Here is a 21,287-nt window from a genome sequence, read left to right as displayed (position 1 = left end):
ATGATCTCTTATTGACCATTTATTAAAACATTTAAATGAAATTTATAAATAATAATACAATATAGCAATAATAATATAATAACAACATACTACTCAAATAGTATGTTTAATTTGTACTATATTTGTATGTTTTTTTGTGTATAGTTTAGTATATAATTGAACATGTATTGCTTTTAGCATCCATTTCACATAGCAAACATATAGGTAATTGAAAAATAGACATTCGACTGATTTGGAGGTGTGTTTTGTCTGTTAAAACTGCTAGGTTGTTTTGGGGTTTCTTTTTAGAACCTTTATGTAACCCGGAAAACCTAAAATCTCTTTTCCAATAGTGTCTTAGCCAATATAGAACTATGAGTTGCAGACAAACCAGTTCTGGATAAAATATAATACTATAACATTTGTAATGCAATCACTTAAAAGATTTCTTACTAGAAACAAATTATATATCACTGTAAAACAACTCAAGAACAGTCTGAAAACATATTAAAAAGTAAGACCACTCTAAATAAATTACATAACACGTCAGTATTTTAAAGAATATATTTTTTCATCTGAATCTGTTTTTATCTCATTGATGTGAAACATGAGCAGCTAGTGGGTCTGTTTATACCATGTGTTGCAATACGAAGTGAGGGGGCTGTCCTTAAACAGCTCTTGAGCAAAGCATGGGACATAGACCTTTAGTTGTCATCAGCTACAAGCACCTTTTGCAAGTCAACATCCAGTGTCTCACTAAGATGGGACATCCTTTTTCCAACTTATTTAGATTAAATCAAAACAAAGCAGTAAAACTTTTATAGTGTGACAGTTGATTAAATGATTTTTAGTGATGTGTTCTTTTTGAATAGTTGGTTTAGTCAGTCTAGTTTTACTCTTCTTTTACTAAGTCCAAAGGCTAGTTTTGGAAACTCTGATGTGCTCTTGCACCTATTTGTAGGGCTGCTATAAATAGGCCCCTACTGGCAACACATGCGCATCTATGATAGGCAGTTACAGAGATTTTCTTCACAGACTCTGGCTCCAAAGCAACACTGACAACATCTCAATGGTAAGTTGAAAATTGTACCTGGCTTTAAGTTGACCGAAAAACACCTGAATTCTAATCCTAAGACATACAAGTCAATAACATGTCTTTGGTTTGTGTTTGACCACTAACAGTCCTTCCACAACCTGATAGCTGATCCTATTTATAACTTGCTCCAATGCAAAGTACTTTGCTTGGTCAGAAAGGACAACCATTGAGTCTCAACTGGGTGTCTGACTTTTGTGTGAGCAAAGAGTATATCTTAATTTTTATTTCATGAGCTTCCAGCAAGTTCTGTTACCATTCTGATGCATTTTTTCTTTTCTTCTCCAGGGGCTTGTACATGGATAACACCATCAAATCTGAGCCTTGAACTTTGACAAACTGTGGACGTGAACACAGAGTAGCTTCACACTGTGGGTGACACATTTTCCTTGGATATTACTTTTTTTTGTGAATTACTTCTGTGGACGATGACTTCCAGAAGACCAATGACACGCTCTTTCTCTGGAAATGGGAGGCAAAGCAGCTTCAGCGAAGAGGAGGGCAGCTCTTCCAATGGCCGCCCAGAGAGCCGCAATCCTTACCTCTCCAACGTTAGGCCTGAAACCAGGTAGACATCCTCATTAATCATTTTTGCTTCTTCTGAAGCAGATTTGAATTTAAAAAAACAGATTTTTTTTTTTAAAAAATTTAAAAAAATGTTTTTTTTTGTATAGTGGTGGAGAGAAAAACATCTTTGTCAGGTAGATCAAGTTATATCAAGCACAAAACATTAAATTTATGTTTGCATTTCAAATTGTTTTGCTGAAAAGAGTGAATGATGAAGCTAGGTGTTCAAAATTCACATTTATCATTTCAATTATGCGTTTTTCTTCCTTCAAATCTACAAACCAAGGAAGTTCTCCTTTTTTCAAAGAAGAGGGCAGTTATGAAACTATTTCATTTAGGTGGGTCATATATATATATACATATAAGCAGATCTTAATCAATTATTGACATTCCTTCATTTGCCTCCTCTCTGAATAGCTATTCAAGGTATTCTCACTACAGGCCAACGAGGTAATCCACACTTTTAAAACATTCCTCCCAACTAACATCTTAACCACAAAAACTGGTTTTCTCCAAGAATGAAACCTACACACGCTTGAACTGTAATGTAAGTGTCCGGTTTGTCCAATGCTGCGTTCAGTTTTCAGTGATGAACATCGGTCTTAGTGTTGGATTTACAACTTTGTTTTTGCTTGACATCTCACAAGTCTGTGTCACTCTGCCACACCCGTCACTACCACAAATTTCCATTAACATCCTTTTTCTTAATAAAGCAAGTCATTGGAATGTACTGCAAAGAGAGGAAGAGGTGAAATGAAACAGAAGAATAAAACTTTCTATGAATTGACTCTAATACAGTTGTGTTTGCTTCCAGGAGCACATTGTGCAGTGTCATGGCTCAGCTTACCGAGGACATCCAGCCGTCCTTTGAGACCACCTTGAAATCAAAAGCAGTGTCCGAAAACTGCAATGTGAAGTTCACTTGTGTGGTAACAGGTAGGCCTGTTCATTTTTCGTGCCCCAGCTTGTTGTTTGTTGGAATAAATGAAACTTTTCAGATTGTTTTTGATGTTAAGAGATGGGATGTGACTAATCTGAAAACAAAAGACAGATTTTGTTTAGAAAGCACCAAATGAACTGGGGGTTTTTTCCCCAAGGTACACCTTAAAGATAACAGACCATATGACATTCAAACTGGTTTTTCGGGATGTTTTTCCGGCACGCCAATTGGACGGGTGGGGCCATTCAACAGCTGCAGCTGTTCCAGCAGCTGTTACATCACAAACATGATGCAACAGACTAAAACACATGCCAAAGCTACAAGAGTGATGCTGTAAAGAGTCCTACATAAAATATTTATTCCAAACATGGGTGAATTATGAGATAGTTGGCCCCTGGGCACAAGTATGTGAAAGGCCCCGCCACATCTGCTTACACAGGAACAAGACACAAAGACTTTGTAGTGGTTTTGCCTCTTTTGTTGTTGTTGTTTGCAACTCTTTGTAATTGTTTTGTGTCTCTTTGTTATTTTGTGTCTCTCTGTGGTTGTTTTACCTGTTTTTGTAGTCATTTTGTGTCTCTCCTTGGTTGTTTTGCCCGTTGTTGTAGTCATTTAGTGTCTCTTTGTGGTAATTTTGTGTCTCTTTGTAGTCATTTTATGTCTCTCTCTGGGTGTTTTTTGTCCTTTTTTGTACCTATTTGTTTCTCTTTGTGGTCATTTTTTGCCCATTTTTATAGCTAATTGTGTCTCTGTGGTTATTTTGTGTAGTTTTGTGTATCTTTGTGGTCATTTTGAGTCTCTCCGTGGTTGGTACGTGTTGATTTGAGGGACATTTGCTAGTGAAGGTCGAAGGGCCCCCTAAGACTGGGTCTGTGAGCCTGTGCACCCTGGGCCCCATAAGTGTAAACAGTCAGTTATTACAAATATTAAAAGATAACACTCTGTGGTATTGAGAGTGTGATGTTTATAACCCAGAGGCCATCTTTTCATTTAAGTGTATCCACGTCTTTAGGTTACCCAGCTCCAGAACTGAAATGGTATAAAGATGATATGGAAATGGACCGGTATTGTGGACTCCCAAAATATGAAATTCGTCGGAACGGAAAAACCCACACCCTCCATATTTACAAGTATGTAACACAAACTTGCAAGAATTATGTATCTGTTTACAAATTATTAGAAATTGAGCTTTTTGTTGTTTTTTGTAGGTAAGTGTAACACTTTCAGCACTAACAAAACTAACAAGTGTTTCTGTTTTTAGCTGCACATTGGATGATGCAGCCATCTATCAGGTCTCAGCCAGCAATAGCAAAGGTATTGTCTCCTGCTCTGGTGTTTTGGAGGTTGGCACCATGAACGAGTTCCAGATCCACCAGAGGTTCTTTGCCAAGTTGAAGCAGAAAGCAGAAAAGAAAAAGAAAGATATGGAGGAGCAGACTAAGAAGGAGGATAAAGAAAACATTCAGAAAGACAAACCACAGGGTAGCCCAGAACGTCCTCCAAGGAAGCGTCATGTCCCAACAACACAAGACAGTCCATTGGTCAAGGAGCCAGAGGCTGTGGAACAACTGGAAGTCGCTGCAGGACCTATTGGTATTAGATCTGAAGTTAAGGAAACACCCCCTGTGACCCCCAAAGATGTGGAGATTTCTCCATCTGAGGAAACACTGGCCAAAAAGAAAATAAAGATCTCAAATGGTGTGGATGCTGTGGTTAACAGTAGCAACAGTAGCACCAGCAGCAGCAGCAGCAGCAGCAGCAGAAGCCATATGATGGGGAACGGAGGGGAAAACTGTTATGACGGAGGGATTGGTTTGGCACAATTTCTGGCCGAGGCTCTCCAGGCCCAAGCTGCTGAAGAGAAACAGAATTCATCTCGAGGGGAGAAACCTAAAGAGATGGATATACCTAATGTAAGTGCTAACAGAGAGAAAGAAAGAGAGCAAGAGAGGATGCAAAAATTGATGGAAGAGCAAGAAAAAGCACGAGAGGAAGAGTATGAGAGAGAGAAATGGAGAGAAGAACTGGCCTTAGAGAGGGAGAGAGAAAGGGAAAGGGCTTTGGAGACGTCACATACAAAACATGAAGTCAAACATCACGGTAAGGCTCGTAAGGATCACGACCACCACCACATCCAGTCTTCCATCTCCTCTGTGCTCCACTCCGTCAAAGACTTCTTCTTTGGGAAGAGCAAGAAGGACTCTCACGATCACACTGAGAACAAGGAGAGGGAGTTTAGCCGCTCGCCTGCCTCAACGCCGCCATCATATCGGCTGCAACCGGAGCGTAATCAAGTGTGCAAGCCTCCCACGGAGGACTTTGTGCCTATGGAAGTAGATAAACCAAAGGAGCTTTCAGAAACTGTGAATGTAGAACAGTCAGTGTCACTGAAGCCACATGAACATAATCATGAAGACGGCGCTCAGCACACAGACCTGCCACCAGCTCATAAATTTCCACCTGAGAGCGTAGAGGAGTCAACAGGGCAGAGCGCCAAAGCGACTGATGGTGCTGCTGAGGCCATGGAAGTGTGTGTGGGGCCTGAGAGCAGCGGTCCAGGTGAAGAAACACCATTCTCCAGGCCTCATGTTCTCACTGAGGTATGTGCGGTGGTCTTGAGGGTCAGCCACTTGAGTTATATATAGACAGCATTTGTGTGACAAGATAATACAAGATGAGCTACTTCAGGGCCAAAGCCTGAACTGTGACACAGTTTAGGCTATGCGCTGTTGGTGGTTGCAAATGTGGTTGATAACAAGCATTTCTGACAACTCACAGTTAGATGTTATACTCATGGGAGAGTGGGGAAGAGTCAGACAATACAATCGCTTCAAAACATACAGCATAATATTGGTGAACAGCGAGCGCTGGAGTGAGTCATTCTAGTCATGTGGCCATGTAAGCGCAAAGCCAAACAAGATAGTGTGGGAGAAATAAGCTACCATAGGAACTGAGCAACTTGCACTCAATAGGTGAGGGGGTGGGGGATGTTGTGGATGTACACTGCACACTGTAAGATAGGATGGGGAATATCTCAGATGTTGGCTGCGATGAGTGGGACACCAGTGCGTCAGAGATCATGATGAAACCTGAATGTCAGAAGTGGTTCTCACGTTACAAACAGGGCTTTGCATGACAGACAGCCGTTTGGTCTGGATGAGCGGGAGTAGAGTGCGGCAGGTCTCAGCATGAAAGGAGGGCCTCGTCACATTGAACACATTCCTCACTGCCCCCCACCCCTCTACATCTTAAAATAAACCTCTTCCTCATTAAGAGGAGAGAGAGGAAGGCAGCACTTCTGTCGTCTCAGTGCTCAGCTTGGAGAATTGTTTTATGTCTGTCATGTGTGGACAATTAGGAGCAGATCATGCTATGATTAATGTGCTGTACTGTGTACACCCATACAGTAAGAGACCTGATAGGCATGGTGACACTATCTCTTTTGCTTTGTTTGGGTTTGCACTGATTCACTTAAGTTTGATCATATGACTGAGCAGCATTGAGGAGGCTACTTTGAAAGCATAGCCTTGCAAGTTAACAATTAGTTTGCACTTGAGGAAGTTGATCTACAGCAAAGAGTCCAGGTGGCACCAAAGAGGATAACTCAGTTAGCCAAGTAGTTTCTAAAATAGCATGTAGCAACTTCTCTGAAAATTTCATATGAATAGCAATAATCAATACTTTTGACTAACTGTAATTAAAGAAGCAGTAATACAATACAAACATTTCCTGTTATGGCCCAAAATATTGTTTTATTAGTACACAAAAATGGCAAAAAATATTTGAAAACTATGTTCTTATGTTACCCAAGCATGACCATGGTTCTTCATCTGAAGCCTGGCCTATAGGTTTTCTTCACAAATTATAAGATAAAAATAAAAAGATTCATCTTTAAAGTTCTCAAATATTACATGAAAGTCTTTTTAGATAAGATAATTTTGTCACTGTTGTATCCAGAGTGACATGCATTATAGTTTTTGAAAAACAGTTAAATACTGTATATGGGCATGTTAATGAAAATACACAGAAGTAATGGCCAAACCTTACAAACATGCATTTTCAAAACAGATGGATTTAGTTGTAAATATAAAAAAAACAAAACAAATGTTAGTGACTAAATTGATATTTCTGATTCAGTGTATTATTGTTCAGTTTGCCTTTTTGTGAGAGGAAAGAATGCTGAGAAATTCTGAAATCTTCTGTTTTAGATATTTGTATGTAAATGTGTTGTTTTGTTCTGCTTGTTGTGAATGAAACACAGTAGATGTAGTTAATTTTATTTTGTCCATTCACATCCACTTTTTTGGTGCACAGTGGCTTGTGGAAAAAGGAAGTAAACATTATCCACCTGCAGAGCAACTGTTAAGCCATAATGTGGAACTACAACTGTGCCTTTGCTGTGGTGGTGGTATAATGTAAGGCCTTGTGAACTACTCATTGGAGGAAGTCAAACAATGCATGCTAATAGTGTTTTCTCACATAAATGTGACACCTATTTACACCCGGAGGTGTAGTGATGACCACAACTTCATTTTTAGAATTTGACACTAGTTCCCTTCCATCGAAAGCAGCAACTTCTTTTTTTCTTGGTAGTCACTGCTGGCTGGCTGATCGTGTTGTCACGAGGCAGCATGTGGCGTCATCACTCTTCTGCATTCATTTTTATGGTGTGAAGAGCAAAAACAAGGGCAGTGAGGAGAAACACCCAGCAGCACTTCTATATGTGGCTTGTAGCTTTACCTATAACTCCCCTCTTTGGTTTCATGCACACCTACATTGAAGATACTGTTTTAGTTTAGATTCCTCAACAGCTTCATCATGACAACAGATTTATACAAATCATGTATGTAATGAATGTTGTTTAAGGCCAAGTTATTACTGACTGCTAAACAAGTTATTTGTGTAAACAGTCCATCTGAGTCGACCATTTGGGAAATCCCCTATCTGTGTTTCAACATAAGAGGCAGGTTGTATAAGTACTTCTAGCTCAGTTTAATTGCTTAAATTGTAGACATAAAAGTAAGCATAAAATGTGTGTTCAGTTAGGGCTTAATTCAGAAAATTTTAAACCAAAAAGATAAACCCTATCAGGTTTCCCATGGATCCTTAAAAAGTCTTAAAAGGCATTAAATTAATTCATCTAAAAATAAGGCCTGAATTGGCAATAAAATGTCTTAAATCAATCTTTCTGGAAAATGCTAAGCTTTTGAAATTAGGATTTTATTCATCTTTTTTTCAGATGTTGCATTGTAAAATCTAAATAAGAATTGATAATATCTTTTTTTAAATAATTAATTGAATGCCTCTTGAATGAACATCACGCAGATCTTCTCCCCAGCATTTGAGGTAGATTGTCTGACTTTTTAACCTGATTAAAAAGGTCAGGCTTTGTGTTAAAATAAAAGTTAAAGTTAAAAAGTTAAAAATTTGGGTGAAATTGCCCCTAACTCTCGGTTTATGTTTTTTTCTTCTCCTTCAATTTTGTTTATCGTAAAATTGGTCTTTTTTGTAAAAAAAAATATATATATATATTCAAAGAATCACATTACTAAGGTACAATATTACAGATTTATGTTTTTGTTTTCGTTTTTTTAATTATTCCCCCTTTCCCTCTCTTCCCTCTCTTCTCCCCCATCCTCCAATCCCCTCCCTACTTATAAAGGCAAATAAATAGATTAAATAACATACCTAACTGTCAAGTTGAATTACAATCAAAGAGGTACTTAAAACAAACAAACAAACAAAAAAATACAATTTTTTAAAAAAAGAAGAGAAGAGAGAGAAAAAAAGAAAAGAAAAAAATATAAATAAATATATTTTTTTAAAAGGAGTCAACCGGTAGTACACAAGATCAACAAATGTCAACCTGTCAGCTTGGCCTACTCTAGTTTAATGGGATAGTTTGTAATGTTTCAAAATAGGAGATAAGAGGTTGCCAGTGCTGGTAGAATTTCTCAGCTGAACCACGGACAGAAAATCTTTTCCAGTTTCAGATATGACATCAAATCTAGCAACCAGGATGCGGTGAGCATTCTTCCCATGAAAGAAGAATTTGATGACAAGCAATTTATGAGGCAAAGGAAACTGCATTTCTTTCTTTGGCCATCATTCTAACATCCTTTCCGGGGATGCCAAAGATGGCGATCTGTGGTGATGGGGATAGAGTTAGTTTGAATACCTTGAACATAACATCAAAAAAAGATCTCCAGTATTCCATCAAACTTGGGAATGACCAAAACATGTTGGTTTCAGCGTCCTTGCACATGACATGAAGTAAAGAGGTTCCCTAAAATAGGCTGACAGGTCATAAAACACAAGACTTAGTCAGGTTGTTCTGCATATTTTCCGAACTATTTATTGTCTACGTATCAGCTAGTAATTGATCAACTTAGTTTACACACGAGTGCTCTCCCTCTGACGGCCAATATAACACGGCATTGCATTGCACATCATGTTTGTCTTGTCACTGCTCATGCTTCTGTTGATTTATTGCAGAAAAACATCTCTCAGTCTAAAATTGTCGGAAGTGTCAAAGTTCACTGCAGTAAGTCTGCTGTAACGATCTTCTCAAAAATACTTTAAAGGTTGATGTGTAGTATTTAGTGGCATATAATGGCAGAAATAGAATATAATACAGTAAGAAGTGTATAATAAGCTAGGAATCATTGTGGGTTTTTTTCCTTAGAATGATCCCTTATGTCTACATAGGGGGCAGATCCTTATCCACAGGGTCCACCATGTTTCATCACCATGTTTCTACAGTAGCCCAGTAGGGAAAAAAAATCAGACATTGGTTGTAGACAAGGCCATTCTCGTTTTCATGTTTTCATGGCGGCCACTGTAGTTAGCAGCCCCTCCAAACTGAGACAAACAGCCTCAGAAAAACATTGATTTTGATTTATTTATTTAACCTTTATTTAGCCAGAAAATCCTCTTGAGATGAAAACTCTTTTTCAAGAGTGTCCTGGCCAAGACTAACAACATGGAACATGTTGAACACAAAATCAAAATATACAATTCCAAAGCAACAATATAAAACACAAAAAGAACACAAAATAAAGTTACCACAAGGAAGGACTGAAAATGTTAATACATGCTATAAGTAAACCATAAAACCAAGACGATTAAAAGACAAGCTAGGATACACCCTCTACACATCAGCATGTAGAAGATAAAACACAAAAGTCCTGCAGCAGAGCTTTGAAACAGCTTTGAGGAACCAGAGTTCAAGTCTTTCTGCAGAAGATTCTACATATATGGAGCTGTATACATACAAGCTCAGTTGCCAAACTCTATACAAACCCCTAGCTATAGACAATAAGAACAAGTTCTGTGAGCAGAGAGCATAGCCATTTTCAAATTTTTGCTTAATGTAGACACATAAATATGCTGGAAGTAGGCCAAGAACAGCTTTTAACGTGAAAATGTTGGATTCAGTATTTTAACTGGTTTTATTCACCTGGTCCGTTTGTTTTTTTAAGGAAAAGACCATAACAGATCATTTGGTTTGCAGTAAAAACCTCCTGAACAAAGAACACTGAAAGAATCCTAACTGGGAGGTCACGATTGGCAAACGGTAGAAGTCTTAGCTGGTTTCACTAAATGCTACACGCTGCTACTTTCAACTCTCAAACAATACACTCATTGTTTTTTCCAGTAAAGCTGGGCATACACTGAATGATTTTAGAAATGTTGTTGCTAATTTCAACTTATATTGTACGAGTAAATCGTCTGCGATGTAAGCCAAAGCTCATGAATCATGTGCGCACACTGTCGTCAAGCCACAACTTGAGAGCTCACAATGTAGATGTAAAAACATCCCGTCAGCCGCTTTGGACCGTCCTTGCTGTTAACAATTGGCAATAAAGATTAGTTTGAAAGCAGTCCTGTGCCTGGTAAAAATATTATCAGGCAGCTGAAGAACATTGGCTATTTCCTGGCAACATTTCTCTCATTCATATCGATCATGATAGTAGAAGGAAGAAACAACAAAGGCATGCATGCTGTTGCCACAGCTCCCTGCACATTTTCCGTCAAGCGTCATGTTGCCATGGTGTTTTGAGATTGGCATTGGGGAATCAACTCGTGGCTCTGCTTCAAATGTGCGCAGGCCTGCCTCTGCCATCCAAAATTTGTCGGGAATTCATCCAACAGCCATTTGGATCCTTGCTCCCCCATGTACACTGCACGGCAAACGACGCCTGACGAGGCTAAAATTCAGCCCAACTCTAAAATGAGTCATGCAGCTCAAAATTGGGTCAAAAACAGACTAAAATCGTACAATTTATACTTGGCTAAAGTAACTCTTTGCCACAACAATCAGACTGTTGACATTATTTGCATGCATAAGAATTAAAACCAGCCGTGTAAGATGTGTGCATGTTTATAAAGTTCATTGTGAATGACAAACACAGCTGAAGCTGCCAATGCAATGAGGCACTAAATTGCTTTATTTGTTTACTTTCCATCAGGCTGTAGAGAAAGATTCTCAGATAGTATCAGTCACCAAAGAGGTTCCTGAGCACCAGCAAGAATGTGTGGTGGTTTCATCACAGCTGAATCACCAGGGTGTGAAAGATGAGTCTTCACCCAGGGAAGAAGTTTTGCTACAGACCCAAGCCCCCTACAAAGAGGAATCCCCACCCACATCCACCCTCACAAGTCTGGAAGAAGTCCGGACTCCCCCTTGCAATTTTATCTCGGCATCAGACAGCCACAGCCTTGGAGAAGCACCCCCTGAAATTTTACAAGAAGAGAAGATGACTGTTAATAAGATGGGCAGAGATGATGACCATGAGACAGAGGAGAGCCCTTCCTCCAATCAGTTATGTGAGGAAGAGAAAGCTGAAGTGAAAGCAAACAAACAGCCGTGCTCAGATATAAACAGATCTGAGATGACTGGATTAACATGTTCAATGGAAGAGAGAATAGAGGCAGATCAATCTAAAACACCAGATCAGGTGCTTTCTCCTCTGCCTGCAGAGGAAGCATATGGCGTAGAGAGCGAGAACATAAAAGAACAGGCTGAATGTATTTCACTGGTTCAGGAAATGAATGTAGGATTTCCGCCCGCTGTGGCCCCAGAGAGTTTAGAGAAGGGTGACCTAAAAATGCAACAAGAATGCACCTCTTCTATAGCACAGGAGAGCTCTGAAGGCCACAATGTTGGTACAATGGAGAATTCAAACACAGGTTTAAGAAGCAGTGAAGAGGGAAGGACATTGGAAGATATATTGATTTCTACTTTAGATTTAGAAGTTAATTTATCTGACAATCTAAAAACACAAGAGCGGGTGATTTCACCATGCGAAAGCACTGACGTAAAGAATGAGAGTTTACAGTTTGAGGGAGAGACGGAAAAGAAAATTTTAGTGATAGAGGAGTTGAATGAATCAAAGAAGCTCTTAGTAACACAAAACAATGGAGATAATGCTCATGTAACAGAAGAACACAGCAATGTTGCACATCAAGACAACAGCGACAAACAGCAGAGCCGGCCCTCAGTGAATATCCCACAAATTCAAATATCTATTATTGAAGACATCCTAGATATTACACCAACTGTGGCAGGCCCAAACCCAAATGAACACTTTACAATCCCCAAAATTGAAATAATGGAGCCTGAGCTCAAAGAGTGCACCCTGCCACTAACTATTTTGGCACTAAACAAGCAAGAGTCAGAGCCTGCCACTTTGCAAAAACATGATGCAATAATCCGAGAGCAGAGCGTGGCTGATTCTCCAAGTTTGTTGCCCACACAGAAAGGTATGCAAAGTAATAACAGCCTCTTACCTACAGAGAAAGAAAAGGAAGTTGCGCAATTAGATGACGAGACAAAAATGTTTGAGCAGCCACGCGTGAAAAGCAGTGAAGAGCTCCCCCACCAGGACTTTGCATCACTTCCTGTGATAAATGTTTCATGCACTGATGACAAGGAGGATGGTGTATTTGTGAACACCCATATTTCAGATAAGCAGGAGCCTTTCGAAACTCCAGCGGTGCCGTTGTTTGTGGTGCCACCGATTTCTGTCACTTGTCATGAAAGTGATTCTGGACCCAAACTTCCCACTCAGAGGGAGTGGACAGAAACAGAAACTTCTGCTGCCACGCAAAGGGAAGCAAAGCATCTTGTTGACATTAATAATACCACTTTGCCCGAGAAAAGTCAAAGAAGAAAAGAGGACTCAGAAGAAAGGTCAGAAAATAGTATGAAAGAAAACACCCCCTCTATTCTATATGAAGCTCTTGTACCAAAAGTCAGAGATAGTGTGCCATCATTCAGTATAACAACAGAAGACAATATTGTCCCTGAAATCTCAAAGATAAAACCCCTTAAGGAGGCCAAAATTGAGAATTCTGTGTCCACTGAGGATGTTCAAAGAAACAGATCATCTGTTGAGAGACTCTGCTCTAAACCCCCCACACATCCATCACTGAGTCCGGCCAGTCTCCGCAAATTTATGTCCAAAGCTGCTCCAGACTCCGATGTGAACACTGTCGGTGACCGTCAGAGTGACAAGGCAGACGAAGACCTGAGCGGAGGCTCAACACCGACATCATCCCTCTCCTGTGAGAGCAGTCCCCGTCTGAAGCGCAGAGACAGTCTGTCCCTCATACGCTCCGCCACGCCTGAGGAGCTGGCCTCTGGAGCTCGCCGCAAAATCTTCATCCCAAAAGCTAAAGATGATGGAGAGGGAGCAGTGCTTGGTGCGCTGGATGCTCCAGGCAAGAAGGAGACCCCCTACATGTCACCCAGCCAGGCTCGCAGGGCAGCATTACTACAAGCTCCCACGGGACAGAATACCCCACCAATGGAGAGGCGCTCTCCGCTGCTGATCCGCAGGAAGGCCACCTTAGAGGTGCCAAAAGTCGTGGAGGAGACTCCCAAAGAAGAGCCAGTCATCAAACAAGAGGAGAAACCAGCTGAAAAGAAGCGGGACCCTTTGAAAGGTAAGAATCAATCTGCTGTCAAGATATGATGTTGCAGGGACAGTTGTGCACGTTTCAAGTTAGAGCTGCATCCACTTGTTTGCACAGTGTCAGAGCTTGTTTACACAATAACTCACTTATCATCTTACTTCACTTAATATAACCCAGAAAATAAATATATATACAATATGGGCTCTGCAGGAGAGGTGTGGACTCAAATCACATGACTTGGACTGGAGTCACAAATTTGATGACCTTAAACTGGTACTGGTTTATAGTGTTATAGTCTATGAAAGTGTGCTGTCAGCAGAAATCACTCAAAACTCAAAGTTTAGGATTTGGGACTTGACTTGGGACTAGTCAGTTCTGACTTGGGACGAGAGTCGAGACTTCAGTGCAAAGGCTTGAGACTTGCTTGAGACAAAACAATGACTTAGTAGATTAACAAGTGATTAGCTGTTGAATGGCACTCTGCAGTGTACCATGTTTGACTTTTGACCAAATATCACAAAACTACAATACATATGTTTTTGTGAAATACTTGGCATAGTTTTTTACTTTGTCAACACACACGTCAGACTAGTGCTTGGGGACGTGGAAACATTAGAAAGTCTCCTCTCTCCAGTACAGTATATATTTACCTTGGGCCCCCTCCCTCTCTCACACACCAACAGCTCCACAGGTCATCCGTAAGATCAGGGGAGAGCCATTCCCGGATGCCTCCGGACACCTGAAGCTGTGGTGCCAGTTCTTCAACGTGCTCAGTGACTCCACCATTAAGTGGTTCAGAGATGAGGAGGAAATTCTAGAGGTGAAGAGAAGGTAAATCCCTGCTTATCTTACAGCGTCAACACCGCTCTGACCACCTGTAACACAAATCAATAGCAATGTCACATACTTGTCACCTGTTTTCCCGCTACTATTGTTTTGAGGATTTCCCACAGACATGACTGATAAATCTGGTTCCAAATGTGAAACAATAATGCTACAAGGATGAACCGGACTTATTTGGGCCACAGAGTGCATCCCATGGCCTTCTGTCATTCTCATATTCACACTGCAGAGACGTCCAGCTCATGTGACTGTGAGCCCCACAGCTGTGACACAGAGAGGTGAATCTCTGGCTAGACACAGAAACTGTAACCTGACACAGTATTTTTCCCATCTCCAGGGGGCATTAAAAGTCTATATATGTGCTATTGGCTGCTGTGTCAGCACACTGCAGCCACACAGCTCGGCCATCTGTCTCACACTGACACCTTGTGGGTTGTTGTTGCATCTTTGATGTTTGGTACAACTGAGTGTGTTGTGTTTCATGATTATGTTTTGCCCTTTTTTGTCCTCAAGTGGAGGAGATGAAACGCAAGTGGCACTGGCTGTTGTTCTGGCATCCAGCCTTGACTGTGGAGTATATGGCTGCTCAATCACAAATGAATATGGGTCTGACATCACTGACTTCCTGCTCAGTGAAGACAGTAAGATACAGTCTGCCTGGAGAAATCAAGTGTGAAATCAAAATCCTCTGTTATATAAATAATGCTTTCATGAGTCTTTCTGTTTTCTCTTTTACAGTTCTCTCTGAGATACTACTAAAAGATGATTTGGAAGGTACATTTTTCAGTTGCCTACGTTTTTTTGGTTAAATTTTCTGTAAATGATTGCTCGTTGTAAGTACCTTAAAACTTAAACTTATAGCATGGGTTATTATTTGCTTAAATCATTGACCTCAACAGGCTTATATTTAAGACAGACATCCATATAGGACTGTCTTTTATTTCCTTTCACACAAAATTGTGACTCAGCAAAGATGGGAAAGACAATCAAATTATGTAATTTAACCCTTTGAAACCTTGAAGTTTAAAAAAAAAAAAAATCAGGAAAGAAGGTATTGAGCAACAAAAGAAGAAAAGTACGAGAAAACTACCTGAAAAAAATAAATAGATAAAGAGAAAGTAAGATAGATAGATAGATAGATAGATAGATAGATAGATAGATAGATAGATAGATAGATAGATAGATAGATAGATAGATAGATAGATAGATAGATAGATAGATAGATAGATAGATGGATAGATTTGACCTGAAGTAAAAATATCAAGAATTAAAATAATTATGTAAAATCATTTTAAATATATATTTATGATGAATATGAATATAGTTCATCTGACATTTTTCTTTAGCTTTCTTAAAAATAGTCTACTAATCTCTTTTTTGTGTCTCTCTTGTTCATTGTGCCAATAATATTGTCTTCTTTGGTGCTCATGCTGTCAGTAAAATTAACTAAATGACTGTTTTGTGAAAATCTCACCAAACTAACATTATAAGTAGCATGTCCATATTCAAAAAAGTTTAAACAAGAGTACATATTGTATGCATGATCTAAGCAGCTAACTAAGGTTATCTCCAGCAGGTATCCAACAAACCAGTTTTGTACATCCAAAGAACTACTACAAAAATGAACTGCATGATAACTGGGCCTCTAATTGAGACAGGCCTTTATTTGTCAAAATGTCTAGCCACACCCAGCAAGTAAAAGGGACTGGGCATCTAATTGGGAGTAGGCTTTTATTTCAAGTTCATGGTAAATGTTTCTGTTTTCTTTCAGTTGGAGAGGAGATCGAGATGACCCCGCTGCTGTTCACCAAAGGCCTTGCCGACTGCGGCAACTGGGGCGAAAAGTACTTTGGCCGCATCATGACCGAGACGGTGCAGATCGGGGGGGGTTGCGCTCACAAAGCGAGCAGAGTGAAGGTCATTTATGGCCTGGACCCCGTCTTTGAGTCTGGAAGCGCCTGCATCATCAAAGTTCAGAGCCCCATCGCTTACGGGACCACACAGGAGAACAACCTCGCAGAGAGAAATATACAGATAACTAAGCAAGTGAGTGGTGCATTTATTGTCTAAGAATCTTTGGCAAATAAATTCCTAGTGTTCATAATTGCAGTATGTTGATTTGTGTATTAAATTCTGCATTACCAGGAATGCAAAGTCCAAAACATGATTCGAGAATACTGCAAAATCTTTGCGGCTGAAGCAAGAGTTATTGAGAACTTTGGTTTTGCACTTGAGTAAGTCCCACACTTACAGTTGTGATAATTGATTCCTATTGAAATGTACAACACTGCTTGTGATAAACCCACTTTATGTTAATTTTTCCCACAGAGTAATTCCTCAGTATCTGATGTACCGGCCTGCAAACTCTGTGCCGTATGCCACAGTGGAGGCTGACCTTTCAGGTGATTTCGTCCAGTACTGTACCATGGATCCTAAAGGCAAGCTGATTACACAAACTGCCTCTGAGGTGGAGCAGAAATGCAGCACCTTCCAGCACTGGATCCATCAGTGGACGCATGGCAATCTGCTGGTCACTCGGCTGGAGGGTAAGACACACATACACGGATATAATGAGCGCAATAATTTATGTATTTCTGAGAATGGTAACACTAATAATCTTCTGTGATTTATTTTTGCAGGCGTTGAAGCAAAGATGACAAATATTAAAGTTGTGACCAAGTCAAAAGGGTTTGTATCTTACACATACAGCATCAGTGTGCATTAGGCATGAGCTAATACATTTAAAAGTACATTGTCTTCATTATTCCAAAGCAAAACCTTGAAATTGCTGAAGAAAATCTCTGCACACCTGAATGTGTGAAAGGTGCATCAGAGGAGGGAGCAATCTATAATCAAAGAGAGACACTCCTGCACACCGTTCTGCTTACTGTTGACATATTTATTTAATTTTAAAGAATGACGTTTCAGTGTAGCAGAGCTTCATCAGGTATGATGGCAGCATCAGAACTTCTCTACAGATATACAAACACAGAGACTGGCTCAATTCTTCAGTCATCCAGTCAGAGGACTGCTGAGACTGATCATCACCTGAAACTACTTTCCATCATCAGTCAGACAGTAGAGTTATTTGATTTATTTATTATTATTTTTCACAATAAATCACAATAGGCATTAAATATAGCTACATATAACTCTACAAGTCAAAACATAGTAAGTATCATCATTTATCATCCTACAATAAATACCCAAAAGCCCCTACCCACAAGACATGAGCATGTGAACAAATGGAGCAAACAGAATGAACACAAAATACATCACTGTCAGAAGTAAGCAGGACAATGTGCAGGACTTTTATCTTGGTCCAAAGCAAAAGCTAATAATATATATAATAATTATATCCTAATGTAAACTCTGTTTGTAACTGTTGTAGACAGCTTCCTGCTACTCTTGCACACATGTTCTAGCTCCTGAATTATCTAACTTCTGGAAATCTATTTATCAAACTCACAATTTTTTTAGGCAGGTGATAGAGCCTGATCCTTTGATGGCCATATTCAGCGTCCTGGGAGAGGATAGTCCTTTTAAAGAAGCTCATAACAAGATTGCAGCTTTTATAATGTTATTAGTATGCAGTTTATCTTCCTAATAAGAAAAAGCTGCAACCTCCCAGTTACACATGAGAAATGACATTTGAGACCTAAAACTAAAAAAAGCTCAGGTTTATATTTTGGAGTTCTGCCAACAAATTTGAGAAAATGTGATGTCCCTTTCTGGACTCTGCTGAATCTAAGCTTTACATCTCCTGATAAGTAGCTTGAAGACCTCTGGTCATTGCCATTATTATTGGACACATTGCATCAGTGTTTTCTATTGGAATATATGGACTATAAAGTTGTTTCCTGTATCTCAGATACCAAGGACTAACAGAGCATGGCTCTCCTGAAGTGTTGGAACAGTTCCTGACACACCATCAGTGCAACTACTACTGTGGACTTCTTGGCCTGCGCCCACTTAAGACTCTGGAGCAGCAAAGCGGCAAGGTGAAGGGCTCCAGGAGCCCCTTGCTCAACCGCAAGTTGGGCTCACACAGCCCACAGATGCAGCGGAAAGGACACAGCCCTCAGATGTCTAGAAAGGCTAATTCTAGCCCAAAGGTGCCAAGAAAAGTTCAGGAGACGGAGGACAATTACGGCACCAAATCCAAAGCTGCAGAAACTGTTGGTGCTCTTGAAATGAGGTAGGAAAGATCACCTCCTCTGTGTCAAACAAGATTTTAGTGCTTTTAATGGTTTAGTATTATCTGCTGTTTCTTTCCAGTTACCAAAACCAGCAAGGACTTGAAGAGTGAGACATAGAAAAAAGAATAGTTTGTTGACCTGACTTTTCATGACGAACTACTGTGAACTACTGCAATTTTTTTTTTTTTGCGATGACAATAACAGTATGAGACATCCATCCTCCAGATACTTCGTTTTTGAAAGACTTATGAGAATGTTTTGAGCAATTGGTGCAGGTTTTTTAACCTCACAGACATCAAATGGCAAAGGCAGTGTTTTTAATTTGAACTGTATGAAAAGCAACACTGGGCCACATTAGAGTTGACATAAAACTATTAAATAGTTTGAAATGTCTTATCAGCTCTATGAGTGGAAAAACAACTCTCCAAGCAATATCTGTCAACTCATAACCATTACTGAAAACCCAACCATATTTCTCACTGTTAAAATTACAGTTTGAAGTTTTTGTCTTTGAATGAAGAGATTGCATCATTTTTATGATTTTATCTAATGAATTATGAAGAATTACACCACAGCCACAGCAGAGGTTGAGGTAATGTCTAAATATTAAACGCTGCATGTTCATCTGTGATGTACAGTATGTGTGAAGGACATGAGTTAATTTTAGAGATGTTATTTATGGCTTGCATTATTAATGCCTACGCAGCATTTCTTTACACAGCAAAGTTGAGCTCATGCTGTGTTATTACAGAACCCTTTTTAGATCACAGATGTTTGTGTGCACGTTGTTTTTGGTATTACTTTGCCGTTGTGTCTGTGTCTTTAGTAAGTCCTCTTGGAATATTTTACTTCATTTTAATATATGCTGGTGAACGCAAAGCAATGGGCAGTAAGGGACTTGCCAGTAAACTCTATGGTATGCTCATGCTCATTGACATGCAAATACTCGAGTGTGTTCCCAGCAGTGAGGAAAGCTGCTGAATGAGTCCCACACTGTAATTTGGATGTGACCTTTGGACTATGGCATAAAAGCACACTGAACAAAATAGCTAAAATAGCAGACTCTGGACTTTCAGGAGCCCATTCATGACTAAGGAAGGCGCTCTGCAGGAAATCTGTAAAGTTTTATTGCAACTGGCAACCACCTTTACCACTGAACGTGTAAGCTGTGACAAGTATTCAGTTATCACTTGAGTTTGTACAGGTATGCAGGGTTAAATTCCAACAGTAGACAATTGCCTTTTACAAATAATAAAAAACTGACAAGAAATCTTTTAGAAATTCCGGTAATGGATTACTAGTTAATGATCAACAACAGCCTTCAAAGTCTTCCACTGTTAACTTCAGGTGCTGTTACTTTACATCACTGTACATGCATGACTGTTTATGACAGAAAAAATATTGACCAGCAAATGATAGTGAAAAGTCACTCATCTCCCAAACACCTAGAGCATAAGGTGACCAGGATTCAGACATAACAAAAGTACACATTAAAACCACAAAATATCTCCATACTGCTCAGCGGAAGTGAACCAAGTGTCTTTAAGCCCAGACTTGCCAAGCTGTTTTGAAAAACATCACTGGCACCATATTTTTATGCTGCGTTCCTTTGTACTCGGAAAAAAACGATATTCACTGGGAAAAAGTGCAATGGAACGACCATTGAAGTCAGGATTACAAATCAGAAACTCAGGCAAGATCCATGTAGACCGAGTTGGTCGAAATGCAGAACCTGTTTGCCAATTTTTATTTTAATGTAGAGTTTGTGTTGTGAAACGTGCTGTAACAACTTTGTAGTGGCATTTCCATTCAGTTAATTCGTGTTTGATAGAAGTCTTTGCGGCCATGGAGTAGCCTATGAGCCTACTCCTCCTGTCTCTTTAGCTACCTACATCAATGAATCTGCAGGTAGCTTACCGTACTGTAATATCTAAAAGTCGGCAAAAAGTTTTGCAAAAACAAGTTTCTTGTGGGCATCCATGTTTTCTCGAGCAGATACACTGGAACGCATTTAGATCGGAAGTCGGAAAAACCGACATGGAACTATCAATTTCCGACTTGCAATTGAAAATTAGCACAGTAGTTCCAGGTGTGGGAGCCGTGTTTATGCACGCGTGCTCGAGACCAAGGAGAGCTCGCAGTATATCAAGGCCGGTGCTTACCTGCTACCTGGAGGCCTCCGCCGCACACCGACAGAGACTTATGAAGTTAGCAGTAAGCAACAAGTCAACAACATGGCTAAAATCAGGACGGCAGCGGCGTTTTACAAAAGAACCTGGCACATCGGAGCTTCAAATCGCTCAAGTTACTCTGGACGAGCAGTATGGAGACATTTTGTGGTTTTATTGTGTATTTTCAACGTTTGAATCCTGGTCACCATTTGCTACAGTCGTTTGGGAGATAAGTGCAGCGCTGTTTGCCCGCGAATCCCCGGCAGCGTTTTGTGGAATATAAAACTCGACATTCTATCGTCATGAGGGTGAGTAGACAATGACTCAGTTTTCACTTTTGGGTGAACTGTTCCCTTAAAGCGTGGTGTCATGCAAGCAAACTGTATTGTGTTCATGTGTACATAAAGTCAAAGGGCTGAATATTTGAAGTAGTCTCAAGTAAAACTGTAAAAGTGAGACTTAGTGAATGGATCAGTGATTCAGAGAGAATAAGTGTTTACAATGTCTGCTGCCTTTATGTCACATCATGTCAGCAAATGTTTTTTTTAATAAATATGTAAAACATTTGTGTCCAA

At 39.8% G+C, this 21,287-nt stretch overlaps 1 protein-coding gene across 4 annotated transcripts; it reads left to right on the top strand.

Annotated features, from left to right (window-relative positions):
• Window positions 1–584: 584 nt before the first annotated feature.
• Window positions 585–21,287, top strand: alpk3a (alpha kinase 3a). Of its 4 annotated transcripts, none has more exons than XM_088080590.1 (15): window positions 585–1,049; window positions 1,493–1,640; window positions 2,057–2,089; window positions 2,454–2,575; window positions 3,592–3,709; window positions 3,841–5,179; window positions 11,051–13,529; window positions 14,183–14,330; window positions 14,856–14,983; window positions 15,081–15,116; window positions 16,114–16,388; window positions 16,488–16,576; window positions 16,671–16,888; window positions 16,982–17,030; window positions 18,214–21,287. In XM_088080590.1, exons 1-15 carry the CDS (start codon window positions 983–985, stop codon window positions 18,542–18,544), a joined length of 5,580 nt encoding a protein of 1,859 aa, XP_087936716.1. In that variant the 5' UTR covers window positions 585–982; the 3' UTR covers window positions 18,545–21,287. The 4 variants fall into 4 exon arrangements, with proteins under 4 accessions (XP_087936716.1, XP_042351547.2, XP_042351548.2 ...); XM_042495613.2 differs by having other exon boundaries at window positions 586–1,051; window positions 1,361–1,640; XM_088080589.1 differs by lacking the exon at window positions 585–1,049 and adding an exon at window positions 1,171–1,271 and having other exon boundaries at window positions 1,361–1,640.

Source organism: Plectropomus leopardus, chromosome 7 (assembly GCF_026936395.1).
Source record: "Plectropomus leopardus strain MGB_pleo_1.0 chromosome 7, ASM2693639v1, whole genome shotgun sequence".
Taxonomy (NCBI): Eukaryota; Metazoa; Chordata; class Actinopteri; order Perciformes; family Serranidae; genus Plectropomus; species Plectropomus leopardus.
The sequence above is the reverse complement of the archived record's forward strand: the minus strand, read 5'-3'. Positions and strand labels throughout refer to the sequence as shown.

Coding starts and splice junctions, on each gene's coding strand:
- alpk3a (XM_088080590.1), top strand. CDS start 983: ATGATAGGCAGTTACAGAGATTTTCTTCACAGACTCTGGCTCCAAAGC. Junction 3,710..3,840: donor CACACCCTCCATATTTACAA/GTATGTAACACA, acceptor TTCTGTTTTTAG/CTGCACATTGGATGATGCAG. Junction 17,031..18,213: donor GTTGTGACCAAGTCAAAAGG/GTTTGTATCTTA, acceptor CCTGTATCTCAG/ATACCAAGGACTAACAGAGC.